The sequence below is a fragment of the Theropithecus gelada genome, chromosome 12 (genome assembly GCF_003255815.1).
Source record: "Theropithecus gelada isolate Dixy chromosome 12, Tgel_1.0, whole genome shotgun sequence".
Lineage (NCBI taxonomy): Eukaryota > Metazoa > Chordata > Mammalia > Primates > Cercopithecidae > Theropithecus > Theropithecus gelada.
The window spans coordinates 84392571-84416249 of NC_037680.1; the positions used below are offsets into that span (position 1 = coordinate 84392571).

At 38.8% G+C, this 23679-nt stretch overlaps 2 protein-coding genes across 16 annotated transcripts in view; one reads left to right on the forward strand and one right to left on the reverse strand.

Moving 5' to 3' along the window:
* CREB1 (cAMP responsive element binding protein 1) overlaps positions 1-6902 on the forward strand; it is a 79914-nt gene extending 73012 nt beyond the window's left edge. For 3 of the 4 annotated variants that reach the window (XM_025404272.1, XM_025404273.1, XM_025404274.1), the window contains one exon: positions 410-6902. In XM_025404272.1, coding sequence (XP_025260057.1) covers positions 410-554 — 145 coding nt within the window. In that variant the 3' untranslated portion in view covers positions 555-6902. The remainder of the gene's footprint in view (positions 1-409) is intronic. The other variant, XR_003122117.1, reaches the window with a different exon arrangement.
* The window catches only part of METTL21A (methyltransferase like 21A), a 46882-nt gene that overhangs the window by 18839 nt on the left and 4364 nt on the right, over positions 1-23679 (reverse strand). For 4 of the 12 annotated variants that reach the window (XM_025404282.1, XM_025404279.1, XM_025404278.1 and 1 more), the window contains exons 3-4: positions 23433-23544; positions 12332-14326 (exon numbers count right to left, since the gene is read on the reverse strand). In XM_025404282.1, the coding sequence (XP_025260067.1) occupies positions 13929-14326; positions 23433-23544 (510 nt within the window). In that variant the 3' untranslated portion in view covers positions 12332-13928. Of the gene's footprint in view, positions 1-12331; positions 14327-20857; positions 21181-22276; positions 22331-22368; positions 22426-23432; positions 23545-23679 lie in introns of those variants that run through there. The other 8 variants (XM_025404287.1, XM_025404288.1, XM_025404286.1 and 5 more) reach the window with 5 other exon arrangements.

Below are 23679 nucleotides of genomic sequence, written 5' to 3' on the forward strand. Positions count from 1 at the left end.
AATCTCAGCTCACTACAGCCTCTGCCTCCCAGGTTCAAGCGATGCCCGCACCTCAGCCTTCCAAGTAGCTGGGACTACAGGCACATGCTGCTAATTTTTGTGTTTTTAGTAGAGAGGGGTTTCGCCATGTTGGCCAGGCTGATCTTGACCTCCTGACCTCAGGTGACCCCCCTCTGCCTTGGCCCCCCCCAAAGTGCTGGGATTACAGGCGTGAGCTACAACGCCTGGCCAGATTAAAATTTTTAATATAAGGTAATTTCCAAGTCATTCTGTATATCTTTTCCAATTCTTAATATATACTAAAATGTTGGTTGCTGTGAGCTATTTCTTTAAAAAAGAAAAAAAAAAGGTAATCCAAAATAAATATGTGGAAATCATTTGCATTATTTTTCCCATCTTTTGCTTGTAGGGAAGCAGCTCGAGAGTGTCGTAGAAAGAAGAAAGAATATGTGAAATGTTTAGAAAACAGAGTGGCAGTGCTTGAAAATCAAAACAAGACATTGATTGAGGAGCTAAAAGCACTTAAGGACCTTTACTGCCACAAATCAGATTAATTTGGGATTTAAATTTTCACCTGTTAAGGTGGAAAATGGACTGGCTTGGCCACAACCTGAAAGACAAAATAAACATTTTATTTTCTAAACATTTCTTTTTTTCTATGCGCAAAACTGCCTGAAAGCAACTACAGAATTTCATTCATTTGTGCTTTTGCATTAAACTGTGAATGTTCCAACACCTGCCTCCACTTCTCCCCTCAAGAAATTTTCAACGCCAGGAATCATGAAGAGACTTCTGCTTTTCAACCCCCACCCTCCTCAAGAAGTAATAATTTGTTTACTTGTAAATTGATGGGAGAAATGAGGAAAAGAAAATCTTTTTTAAAATGATTTCAAGGTTTGTGCTGAGCTCCTTGATTGCCTTAGGGACAGAATTACCCCAGCCTCTTGAGCTGAAGTAATGTGTGGGCCGCATGCATAAAGTAAGTAAGGTGCAATGAAGAAGTGTTGATTGCCAAATTGACATGTTTTCACATTCTCATTGTGAATTATGTAAAACTGTTAAGAGACATACCCTCTAAAAAGAACTTTAATATGGTATTGAAGGAATTAGAAATGAATTTGGAGTGCTTTCTATGTATGTTCTCTTCTTCAATACTGAAAATTTGTCCTTGGTTCTTAAAAGCATTCTGTACTAATACAGCTCTTCCATAGGACAGTTGTTGCTTCTTAATTCAGTTCTGTATGTGTTCAACATTTTTGAATACATTAAAAGAAGTAACCAACTGAATGAAAAAGCATGGTATTTGAATTTTAAATCAAAGTAAATAAAAGTACAAAGCATATTTTAGTTAGTACTAAATCCTTAGTAAAATGCTGATCAGTAAACCAATCCCTTGAGTTATATAACAAGATTTTTAAATAAATGTTATTGTCCTCACCTTCAAAAATATTTATATTGTCACTCATTTACATAAAAAGATATTTCTAATTTACTGTTGCCCATTGCACTTACATTATACCACCACCAAGAAAGCCTTCAAGATGTCAAATAAAGCAGTGATATATATTTGTTTATGAAATGTTACATGTTGTAGAAAAATACTGATTTTAAATCTTTTCCATATTAACAATTTAACAGAGAATCTCTACTGAATTTTTTAAATGAAAGAAGTTGTAAGGATATAAAAAGTACAGTGTTAGATGTGCACAAGGGAAGTTATTTCCAGACATATTTGAATGACTGCTGTACTGCAATATTTGGATTGTCATTCTTACAAAACATTTTTTGTTCTCTTGTAAAAAGAGTAGTTATTAGTTCTGCTTTAGCTTTCCAATATGCTGTATAGCCTTTGTCATTTTATAATTTTAATTCCTGATTAAAAGTCTGTATTTGTGTATATCATACATTGTTTTCAATACCACTTTTAATTATTACTCATTTTATTCACTAAGCTTGATAAATCTGTTACTCTTTAAAAAAAAAAAGACTAAGGTGAATTTTAAAAATTGGAAACTGACATAATATTAGATTATAATTTCTCATTTGGGGCCGGGCGCAGTGGCTCACGCCTGTAATCCCAGCACTTTGGGAGGCCAAGGTGGGTGGATCACCTGAGGTCAGGAGTTCAAGACCAGCCTGGCCAACATGGTGAAACCCCATCTCTACTAAAAACAAAAAAATTAGCCGGGCCTGGTGGCGGTCGCCTGTAATCCCAGCTACTCGGGAGGTTGAGGCAGCAGAGTTGCTTGAACCTGGGAGGCACAGGTTGCAGTGAGCCGAGATAGCACCATTGCACTCCAGCCTGGGCGACAAGAGTGAGACTCTGTCTCAAAAAATAAAAATAAAAAAATTTCTCATTTGGGAAGGAAATTCCTTTTAAAAAAGAGTTGAGACACTTAGAAAACTAATGTTTTTTATTTAGTCAAGAGTTATTTAAGAAAGTCAAGCTTGTTTAATAACAAAATATGAAGATTTAAGTGTTAATTGCTAGATCCATTTTAAAAAGTAAGATTTTAATTACATTTGTAAATGGTATATTTTTGTTTGTAACAAACCATTGTCTTTTTTCAAGGATGAACAGAGTTTATGAAGGAGCATCATTCTAAGAATTGAGTGATTTAGTCTTTATGTTTGGACAGTTCACCAGATTCTCAAGAAGGCTTTCAAACAACTATAAAGTTTGATGTTTGTCCTGCTGAGCTAATGGGGAAAGTTATAGCATAAAAATTGTGTAACAGCATAGATATGTCATTTTAAAAAACTGGTTTAACAGAAATCAAGCAAAGTCACAGTATGTTCACAAGTTGGAATTATTTATTGAGTCAAAATGTCGAATTGAACATTTTGAATGTCGTAAGTGTTATAAATGAAAAATTGCCTGATGTTTAGCAGTTTGTATTCTCTAAAGCTTTTTTTCCAAAGTTGAGGCTTTCTACTTACTGGGAAGTTGGTGGCCCTCTTAGTCCCTGATAAATCAAGGCAATCACATTCATGTGAGCTGGATGAATTTATAAGTTATAAAGACCTTGTCCTTCATACCTTGAGGATGACTGCACTGGTTTTGAAGTCAGTTACTTAATGGTGAGGTGAGAAATGTATCCTGTTGCTAAATCTGTTTTAGACCTTTGGTGAGACTTGAAGATTTCAGTTTATAAAGATAAAAATCAAGCATCTTTTGTGCAGGTTTTTTCTTTTTTTAATGCAAGAATGGTGGGGAGGTTTGTTTGTAAGCATGAAACTTTGAGAATCTTTATTAAGAAAATGACATAATTTTTAAAAACCTTGTAGCCAAGAACATATGTGGCCACATTACCAGTAATAAATGTTTTTCTCTTTATATTGGCCAAAAGGGAATAAAAATGTCATCATAGGAATTTGTATATATGCTACTGATTTGCCTAGAAAATAGCAAGTTTCATATTGCTCACTTTGCAAATATAGGGCCATGTGGCACTTTTATCTATAGGACAGATTAACTCTAATAAAAATGAAGTGGGGAGGGGTTTATTTTTGATATATTACTCTTATGAGTTTTCAAGCTTTGATAGTGTTTAACTGAAAAGTGGCTTAGAAAGGGCTAGATCCAGTGTGTTCATTATTAAATAATTGCTATCAGATACAATTTTAAGTTCATTATTTTTCAAACTCAAGTACCATATTGGCAACCATAATATTGTCATAGGTGCTCTCTTCATTTAGATATTATTGGGGGGGTGGCATTTGTATAATATATGTGTACATATATATATATATACATACAGTATATAATCTAAAGCTCTGAGAGCTCTTAAGTCAGGAATGCTGAGTATTATAGTATATTGAGGTCAGATGAAATTTTACATTTTTGTGTGTTCTGTTGCATCCCTTCTGGTAGTTTCTATGACTGCATTACTCCAGCACTCAACAATTGATTTTATCTTCTAATCTTCTTCCAAGTGTTTTATTTTTTATTAGTTTTCTTTGGCTTGATACTTTTAAATATGTTACTAGTCACTTGAAAGCATCTCCCCCAAAAGTATTTGGTTTTTATGATTTGTCTGTGGCAGCTATAACAGTGGTAAGAACATTTTGAAGATAGCTTTTTAAAGGAACCACTGATTTTTTCAAAAATCATCCTGGGGGAGGAATTTTGGCATTTCATTTGAGCAGGGGTTTTGTCAGAAAATGTGTTTTGACAGTAGGTCAGCAGCAGTGCTAGTCTCTGAAAGCACAATACCAGTCAGGCAGCCTATTCCATCAGATGTCATCTGGCTGAAGTTTGTCTCTCAGGACAAATCCCTACTATCATTTTGACCTTTTGGAGTCACATGTGGAATCATACAAAGGCTTAGGAGGAAATATGTTTGTTTAAACCAGGATGCTTTTACTTACTTGAAGTGACTTCAATCTAGATTTCTTTTCATATTTAACAAGTTTTTAATTCTATGATCAGCTATAGTCAGCTATTACCAGAAATTGGTCTCTGTTTATTTTGAAGATCACGGTTGCTTCATTTTGCAGGATTAAATAGGGCTAATATATCTTAAAGTTAAGATCTTGAATTAAAGTGGGTTTTAGAATAGTGTTACATACCTTTTCAGTTATTTTCAAGAGGCTTTATTTTTGTTGCCTTTGTAGCCCTGAAAGCTGTTGGTATATTTTTCCCCCATGGACCTAATAGAAAAGTTGTATATTTATTTGGAATATATTTACATTCTGTCCTTTGTAAATGTCTGGTGTAACTTGCACTTTTTAAAATGACCCAGTTTGGGTATTAGCAACTTAAGAAATTCCCTCATCAAGTAATTCTCAACTTTTTAGTCTTTCTCCTCTCTTCAAATCATGTGACTTTTTAAATGGAAGTTTTTCATTAATTAAAATATTTTAGCACCTAAAAGCTAGCCTTAAAAACAGCTGTAAAAGAAGAACATCAGGAAATTAGATATGACTAGCCCACTTAATTAAAAGACGGGCTCAAACCTTGTTTTATTCTTTTTCATCTTGGATAAAGATTGAAGGGAAAATAACTCAAGTGAATAATACTTATTTTCAATTTTTAATGAGACTTTATCCTCACCACATTAATACTGTACATAGTATGCCAAAATGTCCACTAATTTGTCTAGAATAGTACAAGACTTTTTAGAGCAATTGTCTTCACAGAGACCACATGTAATCATTTTACTGAATTATTTTCATTTTTAATGGCTTTGTTAACATCAAAGAAATGCTGCCTAAATTTGACTGATTGCAGATGAGGAAGGATAAAGTAAAGTGTGCATAGTAAGCCTGAAGGTGAAGAGTTGTGAGATAAATTTGTTCACTCAGTTGTACAAAGCACAACTAGAACTTTTTGTTGGGTGGCTTACATCTTGAATATTCTTAATGTAATAATGTTGACTATTAAGTTGACTACACAGTCACTGTATGTACTAGGAACTGGTTTCCTTGACATTGTAGAATCAATGGCTAGGAGAGGCATTAATCTTTGAGGGGCTGAACATATCATGAAGCTGAGTCAGTATGGAAAATTTTCAAATAAACAGGGTGCTGAAGTTCCATCTGTCTCATCTGCTTATGATAAGTTCTTATTGATTAGTGAATGTAGCTTAAGCCTTTGTATGTGTCCTCAGGGGGCAGACCGACTTTAAGAGGGACCAGATAACGTTTGAATGGAGGGATTATATTTCAGGTGTTTTAGCTTGAAATTTATTTTTTAAAAAAAGAAAAATTTTAAAAATATATAAATAAAATAGAACAAAGCCGGTGATGCAAGTTGATATTATAAACAGGCAGTTTTAGCACAGAAAGAAAATACTGACCTGTCTGCATTCTGGTACGGTGGGTGCAGGTCCCAGCTGGGTATGACATGATACATTTTTAATTATTCTCACCAGCAAGTAAAAGGAAATGAACAATCTTCTGGAAATGTCTTTGAAAATTATCAAAGAGTAGGAAATTCACATTTGACCTAACATTACTTGCCTATAGAAGTATGGCATTTCGAAGCTTTTGTCTGAGAAGCATCTCAGAGATGTGAGAGTAAATCTGAGATAGTTTAAAAATTGGTAGGGAAGGAAGAAAATCTCTGCAAATAATGATTTTATGTTTGTTGGCCAAGTGAAATGATCTATCATTGTGTTTGGGAGGTTTTATTTTCTTATGTTTTTAAAATTGAATTGGTAAATGCTTTATAGATGTATTTTTATCCAAGTGCCACTCCAATTTGTGTATGTAATAAAATTATTTATATTAAAAGTGGGAAATAATTTGTCAACATTTTTTTGAGTATAGATTTATTAGGGGTGGCAACGAAGAGTGCTAGTTAGCAGTTTTCCATGTAAAGTTGTCCTTGACTGATTTGTCCACATGTCAGTTGTAACTCCCCCACTCCCTACAAAAGGAATTATTTCTAACCCAGATATATCACTTGAAACTTTTTAAAAGCAAAATAATCAGGGAAGTTCCTAGAAAGGTGTTTGGCTTTTTGGTTTTTCCTTGAGGATTGGGGTAAAGACTTCCCCCAAAACTGTCAGCACAAAACAGGGTATTGATTTTTAACTCTGATGTTTCTATTGGAGTTGAAATAATAAATAAATAATGAGGGAAATACATTTCTAATAAAATTCCCTACATTCTAGAAACATCCCTGTTTTAATTTTTTTACCTAAATCTTTTTGTGCTTTATGTGTAAAGAAAAAAATGTACTGAGTTACAATGCATTTTATTAACACTATGTACATAATAGCTGCTTTGTGTTCAGAATGGTAGCAGTTGCTTTGTATATTAAAGTGATCCTTGTGAATTTGTGAAATACTGTCATAAAGTGCTTTTTCTTACTGTAATCTTTGTGGTATCAACTGTCAATGCTCTTTTTACACAAACATTTATGTGCAGTCACATAAACATGCTTTTAAAAACTCTGTAAGTCTCTTTTTTGGGAATGGGATCTCTTGATATTTTGTTGGGTTTTTTTGCTAGTAGAGTGAAGCCATGTTTTATTGGACTTAAAGTTACAATATATTACAAGCTTGTGATGGAAGGCAACAAAACTAATTCAGACAACAAGAACATACCTTCAGTTACTGGATCCCTAATTTTCAGGACAAAACCTGTTTTTCAGTAAGATTGAACAGTGCCTATTTGTGGATTTGGAGATGTTACTGTCGAGATGACCAATGGAGACATATGACCAGCTGTCTCTGATGTCATAAAACACATGTGTTCACTGAAAGGACAATAGGAATATATACCTTCTCAGGTCCCCTTGCAATTCTAAAACTCTGATCATATAAATTGGAAGGAAAGGGGAAGGGATATGGTTAATCTTTGCTTAAGATGTAAGAATAATAAAATTACCTCTTAGACTATTAACTTCTGAAATAAGTTCTGAGACATCTGAAAATAAGCAGCTGCATATTCGTATGTTTCTTCACTGTCAAGATGTGTTCAAGCCTGCTATACCTGCCATTGTATTGGAAGGATTAATTAATTTCATTTATTTTCTACAACAATGATGACATAATTTATTGCACAAAATGAGACATTTTTGAGAGTGGTATTAATTACATGGGGGACAATAGGCATGAACCAGGGTTGTTCTGAGCATATCGGAATCTGAGGTCACCCTGCCATGTTCAGGTGCTTGGACCTTCAGGAAAAGATTGCCCATCTTTGTCATTTGACCAGGCACTGAAGTGACAAGACCATCCTTGAGAAGTCACATCCAAAGAGAAAATTCTGATCCATTTCTAGTTTTAGTGCTTCTCCACTGAAGAGTTAACGTGTCTTTTACACTCTGGTTGCAAAACACAGGCCCAAGATAAAACTCTTAACTTCTCCCCCAAATCTTCCTTCAGCTGGTTTTTCCATCTTATAAGTGGTGCCACTATCCACCTGTTAAATTGTTTAGGGGAAACCTAGAAAAGCACTACCTTAATCAGTTTTATCCTCCCTCTTAACTGCATTCTAATTTCTCCACATCTTAAGTGCACTGACCAAACCGGACGAGAATTCTAACAGGGGCCTGACACTAAATGGAAAGGAAGGATAATGTCCAGGATTGAATGTTATCCTTGCTTTTAATTAAGATGCAATTCACATAACAAAATTAACTTTTTAAGTGAACGATTAAGTGGCAGTACATCCACAAGGGTGTACAACCACCACTTCTATCTAGCTCCAAAACATTCTCATCACTCCAAAATAAAGCCCCGTTACTCTCCATTTTCTCCTCCCCACTTGTCCCTGGCAACCACCAATCTGCTTCCTATTTCTATGGATTTACATCCAGATATTTCATGTGAGAATCATACAATATGTGTATTACTTTTTTGGTCTAGCTTCTTTAACGTGTTGTTGAGGTTGATCCATTGTAGCATGTTTGCAGTACTTCATTCCTTTTTATAGCTAAGTATACTTTTTATAGTAAGTATACCATTGTGGATATGTACCATAAGTTTATCGATTCATCCAGCTGAGTTGTTTCTATCGTTTGGCTAATGTTCATAGTGCTGTTATGAATGTTCCTGTACAAGTATTTGAGTCCCTGTTTTCAATTATTTGGGGTATATACCTGGGAGTGGAGTTGCTGGGTCATATTGAAATTGTACATTTAACTTTTTGAGGAACTGTCAAACTTTCCCTCAGCCGCTGTACCATTTTACCTTCCACCATTGACGTATGAGGGTTCCAATTTCTCCACACCTTCATCAACACTTATTTTGCCATTCAAAAAATTATAGCCATCCTCATGGGTGTGGTCTCTCATTGTGGTTTTGATTTGCATTTCCCTGATTACTAATGATGTAGAGCATCTTTTCTTGTGTTTGGCCACCTGTGTATCTTCTTTGGAGAAATGTCTGTTCAAGTCCTTTGTTCACTGAAATTTTATTGTTGGGTTCTAAGTTCCTTATATATTCTGGGTACTAGGCCCTTATAATATTTCACCTATAAATTTTTGCTTTATAATGTCCTCATTATTTTCAAACTTTATGAAATATGTACACTTGTAAAAAAAATGGAACATGCAAAAGGGCAAACTGTAAGAAGCAGTTTTCTGTGTTATGTTTTTCATGACAGTCTGTACATATATACACAAATATAATGTATGTTCTCTCCTCCTCCCTTTCCCTTTTTTACACAAAAGGTAGCTACAAACAGTGGTTTATAAACAGCTGCCATTGTACAGATATAGTTTAACCAGTACCCTCTTTTGGGGACATTTGGCTGTTTGAAATTTTTTACTGTTACAGATATACACAGGTTGGTAACTAGGTCTACACAAGTTATATCTCCAGAATACTGAGAAGTAAAAGTTATTTCTGAATTATGGTTTTCTTCATATTTGGATATTGTTTCCTAATGATTATTAGGTATCTGCTAAGCAATTTTTATTAAGTTATGTTGATTACTGTTTTTATGTCAAACTTTACAGTCTAGGCATTTTTTTCTGGAATTAAAATTAGAAGTGGCACAGACTTTAATAAGACTTTCCTTTTCTCATCTCTGTTAATACTGTTTTCTTTCTAATCTCATCCTCAGAAACAACTGTTCTCAGCAAAGAAACAAGTTTTCAATATGCCATCTTTTCTAGTGTTACTAAATGTTTAACTCCTCTCTGGTTGTAGAAGGAAAGGTGTAACATGATTTTAGAGCAGAAAGAGCTAACAATTAAATCTTCAAGTTGGGTCTTGTGCGGTGGCTCACACCTGTAATCCCAGCACTTGGGGAGGCCAAGGCAGAGGCGAGCAGATCACCTGAGGTTAGGAATTTGAGACCAGCCTGACCAACATGGTGAAACCCCGTCTCTACTAAAAAATACAAAAATTAGCCAGGTATGGTGGCAGGCGCCTGTAATCCCAGCTACTTGGGAAGTTGAGGCAGGAGAATCGCTTAAACCCGGGAGGCAGAGGTTGCAGTGAGCCGAGATTGTGCCATTGCACTCCAGCCTGGGCGACAGAGCAAGGCTCCTGTCTCAAAAAAAAAAAAAAAAAATCTTCACGTTTTAAGGTAAAACAGAACTAAGGACTATCCGGTGTCATGCTGTTTATGTCAGTGCTAAGACAATAAAAGTCTCCAGTTTCCCAGAGCAGGGTTCTCTATACTCACTTACTACATTCGTGTTAAAGACCTTGAGAAAGCTACTTCTCTCTAGAGAGACATTCTGGGGAGCAGTGAGGTTGTGACTGTTTGTCTAACACTAACACAAATTGGTCTGTTTTACCAACTATTAAGTGAAGTCCTATACCTAGGGCCACTTAACAGTACTGGGGTACATTATATAGTGATTTTTTTTTAAGTACTTTAAAATTTTATTTTTGTTCATTTTTAAAGAATTGGCAGTAAATGCTTACCATAAACAGCAATTAAATGGTATTATTGGAGGTGAATCTTTGTGAATCTTTTACATTATGGTAATTTTGTTATTCAGAGTATGCCTTGATACTTTAATATTCCTGCAAATTTATCTCTCCTATACCTTGGGCAAGGAGAAATAAAGCACATAAATTAGGCATATGGTAACTCATCTGTAAAAGAATGTGTATTTTTCATGAGTCAGTGTGAACTCCCTTTATGAACAGGGCACCATGTTACCACCTGAAATACAGAATATAAGGTCAGGCATGGTGGCTCACACCTGTAATCCCTGCACTTTGGGAGGCTGAGGTGGGTGGATCACAAGGTCAAGAATTCAAGACCAGTCTGGCCAATATAATTAAAACCCCATCTCTACTAAAAATACAAAAAATTAGCTGGGCGTGGTGGCGGGCACCTGTAATCCCAGCTACTCAGGAGGCTGAAGCAGAAGAATCGCCTGAACCCAGGAGGCAGAGGCTGCAGTTAGCCAAGATCACGCCACTGTACTCCACTCCAGCCTGGGTAACAAGCAAAACTCCATCTCAAAAAAAAAAAGAAAACGATATATGGACATGTGCTATCATCCTTGCCTTCTAGGAGCATAAATTGTATTTGCTAAGATAAAACATTCCAAATGATGTTATTCTGCCCTGAGTTTGCAATCTATCTAGTGTTAACAGATAAAAGCATTTTGATAACTACTATTTGAAGATGGTATCCAGGCTATCTACCATGAACTAAAGCAAGCTACCCTTTAAGTGATAATCTACTTGGAAAACAGCATTCTTTATAGTGGGGTTCCAAGAACCTTGTATCGTACATACATTTTAACATAGCATCTTGGCAGCAGTATTTGGTATTAATTGGGGGAAAAGTTAGTGACACCCACTGGATTATTTAAATGCATAACTGTTTAAAGAAATTGGGCAATGTGAGTGAGAATCAAGACTTAGTAAAATAGGTTTGGATTAGGTTTCTATCTTTAACTTGAGGACAAAACAAGCACACTTAAAATGTGCATTTATGGGATAAAATATTTAAGTAAAAAATACATCCCAACTTCACTGACATTGATAGTGGACACTGTGGTGTGCTGCCCAGATACGCTCTCGCTCGCTCTCTGTCACACACATACACCTGAAACACTCATTTCCCCAGCTTCTGGGAATGTTGATGGCTGATGGCTCCCAACAGACTCCCTCTCCAGTACTGTCTTCAGCTTCAGGTTATGACCCTTGTATCCACCAGTCCACGCAGGGTCATAAAGGACCATCACCTGCCTTAATTATGGCTTAACTGCAGGACCATCTCAACTCTAAAGAATTCGCTGAGGACTTTCCTGACTACATCCAGCCCAATTTCTTCCTCTTTCCCAGTCTGTCTGCTTTCCAAGGTCAGAATATTCATCTTGGAGAAAGCGTCCCCATTTAAACTTTTCACACCCTAATCTCAATCTTTGAGTCTATTTCCCCAAGGAACCTGACCTGCAACAACATTCTAAGCCCCAAGCCAAGAAAATCACTTGATTTTTCACTTGGACAACCTAACTATTTCTGATGATTTTTGTTTTTTCTTGCCTGTGCTTCTAATTTGTAGGTCAAAGGAAAAAAGCTGCTTTCAAATTTTCCTGATTCTTAATGTTTTATGAAAATGGAAAACAACCCAATAATAGCTTACCTCATTTGGCAGATCACCCAGGCATATTATTGAAGCTCCCACCTCTAACCCACCCTGCCCCATTCATGTTAACACCCATCTCCAAAGTTATGGATCTTAAAGAAACTGAACTCTAACTAATATATGCATTTCCGATAACATACCTAAGTGGGACTGGCTTGGCATTATAGTGTTGGTGATACTGCCAGGCTTTGTTTTAAACCATCTTTCATATTCATGGTGCAGCACTGACATTTTATGGATTCAGTAAGCAATGGATATTTCCATTTCATGTGTATTAGAATTGTGTTGAACTAGTATATCACAGAATGCTCACAACTTTTAATCCATCTTTATTAAAGTGAAACTGCTATTTCAATATATGTAGAAAACAACATACTGAATATTTTCACCTCTGGGATCAAAAGGAAGAGAACGTCCTGTTTTTAAGATTTTATAAAAGAAATCTATCTCTAGTACCAAATACCATATTGAGATTATAATATTCTTGCAGTCTAAAGTTAAGCTATTGTTTAAACGTTTGCATTGTAAAAAGAAAAGTTCGTGTGTATGTGAGATGTCAAAGTGTATCAAAGATAATCATCAAACAGTATAACAATCATTTAACCCAAAGTCAATGTCCTTTAAATGGAATATATCTTTTTCATTATTTGGTTATGAAATATACAGAAGGTACTCGGGAAGCAACAGTGGAAGAGGCAGAAGCATTCTTGGCCCTCAAGAAGCTTACACTCTATGGGGCAATACTAATGTTGAATGAGCAATTACAAGTACAATACAAAAGGAGCTTATATGTGGGAAGCTAACCTCTCAGGGAGGGATGAGATTTAAAACTTCTAATGTCATCCTATGCATTAAGGAAGCAAGGAAAGCTCGGGAAAGAACTGCATTAAGACATTTGAGCAAGGGTAAAGCAGAAGGGGAACACCTCAGCTTTTGACTTGAAATAAGACAACCTATTCAAGATTTCAGGTGCTTTTTTTTTTTTGAGACGGAGTCTTGCTCTTGTCCCCCAGGCTGGAGTACAATGGTGCAATCTCAGCTCACTGCAACCTCTGCCTCCCAGGTTCAAGTGATTCTCCTGCCTCAGCCTCCCAAGTAGCTGGGATTACAGGCGCCTGCCACCACACCCGGCTAATTTTTGTATTTTTAGTAGAGATGGGGTTTCACCATGTTGGCCAGGCTGTTTTTGAACTCCTGACCTCAGGTGATCTGCCCGCCTCAGCCTCCCAAAGTGGTGGGATTTCAGGCATGAGCCACCGCACCCAGCAAGATTTCAGGTGCTTTCAAAAAGTAACTGAAATTTCATTTTTATTTAATTCCTTTATTAACATATATAAACCTGAAATTAAGGCAAAAAGTATGATATGAGACTCAAAAAAACTCATATCCTACTCAACCAACTAAAAGTTTTTAGGATCTAAACAGGGCAAAAGGTTTCAATAGCACTAACAGCTCAAGGAATGTATGTTAAACCTTTTGTTTTACATCCAGAAAATTAGAAAACTTGGCTAAACATTGTATATATCAGAAGGTTTTAAAAATAATTTGTTAAGATTTAATCTTACCAAAGAAAGCTTGCTCATTTAAAGACATCTTTATACCAGCCTTCATGTCATCAGTGGAAACTTTATTAAGAGGGAGTAGTATGAGATACAGAAATAGCATAAACCAAAATCTCACACTTAATCCTTTAATGTTAATTGGATTTCAGTGTGAGTAAATATGACTAAAACTCATAGCAATGGGACAAAGCACTGCTTTGTTTTAAAACTGCACATGTGCTTTCTCCCCTGAGAACCTTTGCTTTAGACTTTTTGTACAGTAAGACATTTCATTAAATATGTTTAGATTTGCAGTCTAAGACCTTAAGTGACACACTCAATGACAGCATTCTTATAAATTATAGCCAATTATAAGTCCTCCTTCTGGTTTCTCTTCTGTGCTTCGTAAATATGTACATCTTTTTCAGGATCATAGTGAACCTTTCTCACAGTAAATTGCCTCTCCAGCATTGCTAAGAAGTTGTTATCCCGTTCATAGCGAATTCGGCATGCTAAAAGAATCACGGAGTGATTGCTACAGAGATGTTCCAGTGTTTGAAGAAGATCTGTGAATGTTTCTTCTAAATATATGATATCAGCTCCAAGTATCAGGTCAAATTCTCCAGGAGAAAAACTCCCCAAATTCTGTCCCCAAGTCAGCTCCTTAACAACAGTTTTGGGTTGGATATGAGGAGGTAAGTTGGCTTGAACGTTTGATTTAAGAAATTCTAATGCTACTTTTCGATCCGTGATAGTCACATGAGCACCTACAATGTGGGACAAAGAAAAAGTGATGTGCACATCAGTAGAGCTCTGTTAGGTAGAGAGGGGGTCAAGTTAAATGTAGAGTGTCTCTTAAATATTGCATCTGATACGCAGAATATCAATCATGCCTTTCATGGACAGCTGCAATAGAAAAATGACTCATAACTCCTTTTGCACTAACTACTGGCAAAAGTGACTCTGGATTTCCCTCTATGACATACCTGCTATTTGCTAAAATTGTGCCCATAAATTGCAGAATTGGCTAGGCGCGGTGGCTCATGCCTTTAATCCCAGCACTTTGGGAGGCCAAGGCAGGCAGATCGCCTGAGGTCAGGAGTTGGAGATCAGCCTGGCCAACATGGCCAACTAAAAATACAAAACTAGCCAGGCATGGTGGCGGGTACCTGTAATCCCAGCTATTCGGGAGGCTGAGGCAGGGGAATCGCTTGAACCTGGGAGATGGAGGTTGCAGAGCTGAGATCTCGCCACTGCACTCCAGCCTAGGTGACAAGAACAAAACTCCATCTCAAAAAAAAAAAAAAAATGCAGAATTAAGCAGTGACACGGCTGATGCTTCTGAATTCTGCCAACAGAGCTGGCCCATACTTTATTCATTAGGTCATTATCTTTTTTTTTTTTTTTTTTGAGACAGCATCTTGCTCTGTCGCCCAGGCTGGAGTGCAGTGGCGCGATCTCAACTCACTGCAAGCTCCGCCTCCCGGGTTCACGCCATTCTCCTGCCTCAGCCTCCGAGTAGCTGGGACTACAGGTGCCTGCCACCATGCCCAGCTAATTTTTTGTATTTTTAGTAGAGACGGGGTTTCACCATGTTAGCCAGGATGGTCTCCATCTCCTGACCTCGTGATCCGCCCGCCTCGGCCTCCCAAAGGTCATTATCTTTAAGTCAGTTGGCCGCAGGGTAACATGGAATCCAAGAATGAAAAATCTGGGAGCAGGCCAGGTAGGGTGGCTCATGCCTGTAATCTCAGCACTTAGGGAGGCTGAGGTGGGAGAAGCCCTTGAGCCCAGGAGTTCAAGACCAACCTGGGTAATACAGGGGACTCCATCTCTACAAATAATTTTTGTTTTTAATTAAGCACAGTGCACACCTGTGGTCCTAGCTACTCAGGAGGCACGGGTGGGATATCATGTGAGCGTGGAAGGTTGAGGCTGCAGTGAACTGTTATTATGCCAATACACTCCAGCCTGGGCAACAGAGCAACACTCGGTCTCAAAAAAAAAAAAAAAAAAAAAAAAAAAAAAATCTGGGAGCAGACTGTTATTGCAAAGACGACAAGATACCAAAAACAGGGAAAGGCTGTTTTGTAAGGTTACAGTTTTAAAAAGAATCATGGAAGAAATAAATGGGCTACTAAGAAATCCCAGTCCACTTCTCCTTAGGTTGTTATGAAGCAGCCAACTTACATGTTTTCTGTATATAGTTATTGAAAAATAGTAAGCTTAAAAATTACTTAAGTATATTACAGTACTGTAAGTTAAAATGCTTGTTCTTAATGCTAAGTTTCTACACACAGTGTAGAAAGTTAAACTGTTTCTTATGGATTGTTGACAAAAAGATCCTTTTTTTTGAACCAATGTGGGTAAAAGACAACCTTAAGGTGGAACAAGCACATAAGATCAGGTTGGATCCACCTCATCTACGTTGTAGGAAAGATATAATACGTGTAATACTCTTTACTTCTGGCCCCAGAAATTCTGAAATTTAAAATTATGTTTCAATCTTTCATAAAATTCTTTCCATTTGCATCCTTCTTCAGTTTGTAATCTTCATAGGTAATCTTCCCACAAGATTCCAGACTAGCTGTAGTAAGCACTATTTCAGTGGCAGCTGAAACTCAGTGTTTCTTATCTTGACACATAAATTAGGGCAGTAATTCAATTTGAAATTTACAGTCCTAGTATGAGATACTGATGAAAATGCTCAAGTTGTTGAATTTTAGAAGCCTGAACCTACCACTTTGACCATTCATTGCTAGACAGTGTATTGCCCAATGGGCAGATTTCAATGATAGTTTTCATCTCTTCTGACAATAAAAATTGCAGACAGCCAGGCCAAGTGACTCACACCTGTAATCTGAGCCCTCTGGGAGGCTGAGGCAGTAGCATCACCTGAGCCCAGGAGTTCAAGACCAGTCCTGACAACATAGAGAGACTCCATCTCCACAAAAAATAAAAAAATTAGCCAGGCATGGTGGCACTATTCAGGAGGCTGAGGTGGGAGGATCGCTGGAGCCCAGGAGGTCAAGGCTGCACTTAAAGAACAACTTTAGGCCAGGCACAGTGGCTCATGCCTGTAATCCCAGCACTTTGGGAGGCCAAGGCAGGCGGATCATGATGGTCAAGAGATCAAGACCATCCTGACCAACATGGTGAAACCCCATCTCTACCAAAAATACAAAAAAATTAGCTGGGAGTGGTGGCGCACGCCTGTAGTCCCAGCCACTCAGGAGGCTGAAGCAGGAGAATTGCTTGAACCCGGGAGGCGGAGGTTGCAGTGAGCTGAGATCGCACCACTGCACTCCAGCCTGGCAACCCAGTGAGAATCTGTCTTTAAAAAAAAAAAAAGGAAAAAAAAAAAGAGCAACTTTAACTTAGCACTTAAACAACAAGTATTTTCACTTACATTACTGTCATACAATTCAGTAATTTTTCAGTGATTATATATGTATTACATAAACACATATAGATTGGCTGCTTCATAACAGCCTAAGGAGAGGTGGACTGGGATTTCTTAATAGCCAATTTCTCTCTTCTATGATTTTTTTTTTTTTTTTTTTAGAAATATACAGAGAGGGTTTTGCCATGTTGTCCAGGCTGGCCTCCAACCCCTGGGCTCAAGCAATCCACCTGTCTTGGCCTCCCAAAGTGCTGGGATTATAGGCCTGAGCCACTATACCCAGCCCTATCATTCTTTTTTAAAATTTTAACCTCACGAAACAGGCCTTCCCTATTTTTGGTATTTTGTCATGTGAGCAATGAGCCATGGTCATGCCACTGCACTCCAGCCTGGGCAACAGAGCGAGACCCTATCTCTTAAAAAAAAAAAAAAAATGCAGACAGCCTTTTCCAGGGTTTGAGTTAGAACTGTATCTCTGAAATTTCTTAACAGTACACAGAGCACTCTGCAGGCAATATTGGAGTGACTGAGTCATCTGCACATCACCTCAGTATTCATTTTACCAGCTCATAAAGGCCTTCTCTAATGTCTGTCCCAGGCATTTCAAAGACTACTTCTAATCTGGTAGGTATTCCAGAAGTCTGAATAGGATCTTAATGTCAGTTGACCACTCCCTGTAATTCCACACATATCTGAACGACTACCATCAGCCACAGGACAGAAACCTCTCCCCTCATACAACTTACATTCAAGTGAGAGATAGGCAGTAAGATGTTTTTTTAAAAATAGAATATCCGGCTGGGTGCGGTGACTCACACCTGTAATCTCAGCACTTTGGGAGGCCAAGATGGGTGGATCACCTGAGGTCAGGAGTTCGAGACCAGCCTGGCCAACTGTCTCTACCAAAAATACAAAAAAATTATCCAGGTGTGGTGGCAGGTGCCTCTACTCCCAGCTACTCAGGAGACTGAGGCAGGAGAATGGCTTGAACCCGGGAGGCAGAGGTTGCAGTGAGTCAAGATCACTCCACTGTATTCCAGCCTGGGCAACAAGAGTAAAACTTCCTATTAAAAAAAAAAAAAAAATACAGTGAAACCCAGCAGCAGCATTTCCTTCAGTCCCTCTCAGCCACAGAGGCACAGACCGGGGACAGTGGAAGGCTGCAGTTAACCTGGCTTGTTTTGAAGCAAGGAAAGGCAGGGTGTCGGTGTCAACCGTACATGAAGATGGTGATAAAATGACTGCCCGTGAGATTTATGCTGGGTAAGGAGGGTGAGACAGTATTTAGTTCAGAAAAGACTAATCGAAACTGACCCAATAAGACAACACAGTATGCTGTCAATTAGTAATGGGAAAAGAATGTATAAACATGTCAGCACTTTTTGTTTTAGTTTTATAACACCTTATTTATGCAAACATTCAAGCACATACTATGTGCTAGAGATACAAAGATGAGGAAGAAAGTCCTTACCCAGAACTCAAAGTCTCACACGGGAGAGACATATAAACACAGTTGTGATGCCGTGTGGGAAGAAAAATAATAGAAGCATGAGTGTGCACAGGAAATTACAAAGGAGAAATTCTTCAAGAGGAGCAGAGGTCAAAGAAAAATTCCCAAAGGAAGGGAAATCTGAGCTTACACTTAAAAGATGAGGCATGAACCAAGGGAAAGGTGTGAAGAAAGGGCATCCAAGGCAGATGGGACAGGCCAGAGCAGGATGTGTGTCCAGGAACTTCATGCACTGCAATCTTGCTGAGAAAAAGTGAGGCTGAAGAGTCAGACAGGATGAGATAACAAAGCCTTACTAAGACAGCTGGGATTTAGCCTGCAGGCAGGCAGTGGGAAGCCAAAGAAGCTTTCAAGCACAGGTCATGCCATCGATTTTGCATTTTAGATTGGCCACTCTAACAGCTATTGAGAAAGTAGGTTTAAAAAGACAGAGGCAGATAGGCCAGGTGAAAGAGTGATGTGGTCAGGCAGGCGGGTGACAGATGATGAGAGCTCAAGCCAGGCAGTGGGAGGGGACAGAGAGAGATAGATCCAGGAAACAGTTAAAAGACAGAATCAGTGGGACTCCAAGGGGTAGGGGAGGTAGAAGGGGAGTCAAGGAGTTGCGGGGACAGTGACTACTTGGAAGGCGATGCCAACTCAGAATAAAGGAGGAAGAACGCATTTAGAAAGAGAAGAGTTTGGGTTTAAACAGATACCATTTGAGGTGCTGGGAAATAGCCAGGGACAGATATCCAGCTTTCAGTTAAACACACAAGCCAAAAGTTCAGCTGAGATTTGCACTCGAATTACAGAAAAGTTGAAGATAGGATCTTCTTGAGCATTATATTTCAAGACAGTGGTCCACAGGCTTGGCTGGGCATCAAATCACATGGGAAGCTTTTAAAGTTCAGATTCCCTGACCCCATCCCAATTTACAGAATCCTCCTATCTTCAAGATGGGGTGTTTTTATTCTATGGATACAGCAGTTCCCTGTTATCTGCAAGGGATATGTTCCAAGACCCCCAGTGGATGCCTGAAACCACAGATAGTAACAAACCCTGTATATAAGATGTTTTTCCGATATGTATACACCTATGGTAAAGTTTAATTTCTACATTAGGCACAGTAAGAGATAAACAATAAATAATGAAGCAGGATAATTATAACAATATACCATAATAAAAGTTATGGGTAGATCATAAGGTCAGGAGTTCAAGACCAGCCTGGCCAAGACAGTGAAATCCCATCTCTACTAAAAATACAAAACAAAATTAGCCTGGCATGGTGGCAGGTGCCTGTAATGCCAGCTACTCAAGAGGCTAAGGCAGGAGAATTGCTTGAACGAGGGTGGGGGGGTGGGAGGGAGCGGGCGGAGGTTGAAGTGAGCCGAGATCGCATCACTGCACTCTAGCCTGGGTGACAGAGTGAGACTCCGTCTCAAAAACAACAACAAAAGGTATGTGAATGTGGTCTCTCTCTCTCTCTCTCTCAAAATATCATACTCTAGTCACGTGTTTTCAGACCAAGGCTGACAGTGGGTAACTGAAGCCGGGGAAAGTGATCACAGATGAGGGGGGACTACTATGGTTCCAAGTAGCATTAAGGCCAGGGAGATTTTCAAACTAAGAACCAGGGTTTGAGAGTCAGATTGGATTAAATTCTAAGCACAATCCATTAGCTTTGTGACCTCAGGCAAGTTACTTACCCTCCAAGCAGCCTTCCTTTCACCTGGAAGGGCGCTATAAGTAGGTAAGGCCTACTTACCATGCAGGGTCACTGTGAGAATGAAAGGGTGTAATGCACAGTCCTCAGAACACAGGAACTGCTCAGGAATTAGCAGCTGGTTTAACAGGAAAGTCTCATCACCCTATATAAATATCTACATAGCACTGCTTTTGTGTGTGTGTGTGTGTGTTCTTTCTTTACCTCTACCCACTAAACTCAGAACGTAAGCTTCCAGGGACACCTGCCAGCCTGTTTACTGCTCCAACCAGTGGACCGCCAGGCTTGTGGTGGGTTCTCCCCAAATTCAGGAATAAATGACTACGGTTACAAAAAGGGAAGCTACTTTTAAAAGAATAATAATTAATCTCTTCCTGATATTTCAAAATCGCTACCTGTTTTAGTACTCACTGATTCTATTTTGAAGAGATTAACATCTTGTTACCCTCAGGCTCCAACAGCAAAACTTCTCCAGCCTAATACTTTGTGGCGACTACAGATAGTGAGTATGAAAATCATACAGCAGCAGAGAAATGCTTATGACATAATGTGAAAACATCATTTGTATAGGTGTGTGTATACAGATACACAACACACACACACATCCACAGACATATATATTCACATATATATAATCATAATTACAACGATGATTAAAAATACAGATGGAGAGAGACAAAACACACCAAAATACTAATGGTAACTATGTTGCAGAGTCATGAATAATTCGAATCACTGGTGAGTTTTTTTCCCTTTTCTTTAAGCTTATTTTTGTAATAGAGTTACATCAGTTTTATAACAAAAATATTTTCATAAGTTTAAAAATTATTTCTCTGTCTCTGCTGCTTGAATCAGAATAAATTTCCGTGATTTTCAAAAAGCCTTCAATCTAGTTTGTTCATCTCTTATTCCAGAGTTATTTGAGTAAATACTGAGTGGTAGGTGTTGTCCAAGGGCCAAGGCCACACAATGAAACATGGTCCCTTTCCTCAGGAGCCTTGGCCTGCCGGGAGAGAGAGACACATGAAACACCTGCCTGCAATAAAATGTGACAGAGCTGTGATAGAGGCGGGGGTATTCCAAGCGCTATGGGGAAAAGAAGGCAGAAATTAACCCTTTGCAGTGGGGCAGGAAAGGACTCCACAAGGCCACAGTGTAGCCTGGCCATGAAGCATGCTTTGCTTCATGGTGGTATCTGAAATACCGTATTCTGATTTTCCCAACCTCAGAGATCCAGATTGCTAGATCAGAAAAAGCAGTACTCAGAAAGTAATCAACACTCGTGGAGCACTTCCTTTGTGTCACTCAATGAGCCAGCAGATGTTATACACACATCTCATTGGTTCCTCACTGTGGAGTAAATATTACTAGTATGCACAATGTACAGATGGGGTAATCAATGTTTAGAGGTTAAGCGACTTGCCCAAGGTCACAAAACTAGTAAGAATGAAAAGAAAAGTCAAAACCAAGTATAACTAAGCCTATGCACTTTGCTACACTAACATGTCTATACACCAGCCAATAGTTTTTGCATGAAGCCCTGGTTGTCAGGAGGAAACAGAAGACACTTCATTTCCCCTTATGCAACTCTTCTCGTATCAGCAGAGAGAGAAGTTGGAATTACAGAAAAAAAATAAAATAGGCCAGGCGCAGTGGCTCACTCCTGTAATCTCAGCACTTTGGGAGGCCAAGGTGGGCAGATCACCTGAGGTCAGGAGTTCAAGACCAGCCTGGCCAACATGGTAAAACCCCGTCTCTACCAAAATAAAAAATTAGCCGGGCATGGTGGCACGCGCCTGTAGTCCCAGCTACTCAGGAAGTTGAGTCAGGAGAATCGCTTGAACCCAGGAGGTAGAGGCTGCAGTGAGCCGAGATCGTGCCACTGCACTACAGCCTGGGCAACAGAGTGAGACTCCATCTCAAAAAATAAATAAATAAAATAAAATAACTAACTGTGTCTAACAAGCCTGGTTTTGAGTCCCAGATCTCCAGGGATCAGGACTTCAGAAAGTAGCTTAATCTCCCAGAATTCCAGCTTTGTTTGAAAAATGAAAATTAAAAATAATACCTAACATACACGGGGATGTTATAAGGCTCACCTGAAAAGAATAAAAGGCAGTGTACCAGCCAGGGCTTCATTGATGACTTAAGTGCTGTGGTCGAAGAAGACGGACATCTCCGTCAATTTATACAGACTTTTAACCACCACCCCTGCCCATGCTCCCTATCGAATTTTGGAAAGTAACAGCTAAGCAGAAAAAGGAATAGTGAAAAAGAATTGGGTTTCTGGAAAACAGGCAAAACAAAAGAGGGGCTTCAGCTGGTCCTCAAATATCTGTAGACAATGTGATGGGTTTAGAATACTCTAGAATCCTGGATCCTTCCTACCCGAGTGTGGTCTGAGAACCAGCAGTGTCGGCATCACTACTGACATTTCTACTGCTTGTTAGAAATGCAGGTTCCCAGGCCCTAGTCCAGCCCTGCCAAATCAGAATCTGCATTTTAACAAGAGCACCAGGTGACAATATGGAAGTGATAAATATACATGGAATCTTGAAAGCTGGTCTATCTTTATGATTAGATAGCTTGAACTATATATGTCAGAAGTTATAGAAATGAGTCAATAGTCAATAATAAAAATAACAATGAAGCCTAAAAATGCTCCAGCTCCAGGCCTCAATTAATGTCTGTATACCAAATTTTAAAATGACAAGCCTTGATATCAAGTCAGAACGGTATGCTGTTCATACAATTTTAAAAATAAGAAGTCAGTACAAACTATAGTGGGGGCTAAACCTCCCTACAAGAGAAAGTTCCCTCAGCAATGAAGAAAAGATTATCTGTTCTATCTCCCTCACAGGGTTAAATCTGATAGTCTATGGGAAAGAAAGCCCCTTAACGTGAAAAAACTCTATGCATGGGTAAGATTATTCTCCTGGAATCAACTCACTTTAAGACCGTACTATTGGCATCACAGAATTGAGGGGAGCAGAGCAATCTCCCATGGGAAGTATAAATTAACAGTGTGTGAGAGAGACAGAAATTAGAGAGAGAAATTAGAGAGAGAGAGAGCGAAATTAGCCTGTTAGCCTCACTGGAGTTAAGAGCCCCAGCAGTTGGCCCACAACTCATAAGTATAAGCAAAAGATAATAACCCAGTAAGGGGAAAACCCACAATGGGTTTTGTGCTAAGAAAACAGCAAATGCACCTCTCAATGAGTTCTACTCACTAAGGAGTCAATGCATGACACTCACCCAGCAAGGCAGCCACTATGCCCACCAGCCCCGTGCCAGCACCCAGCTCCACGGCAGAGCGGCCCCTGAGCTCCACAGCTCCCATCTCCAGATACGTGGAAAGAACGATGGCCTGAGTGAAAACACAGTGTGAGGACGATTAAGGTCAACATGTGCTTGAGTAGCTGCAGGGTTTCAGGTCAGCTACACACACACCTCTCCCACTTCGAGGTTCAATTCCCAATTTAACACACACAGGAACTTAGCT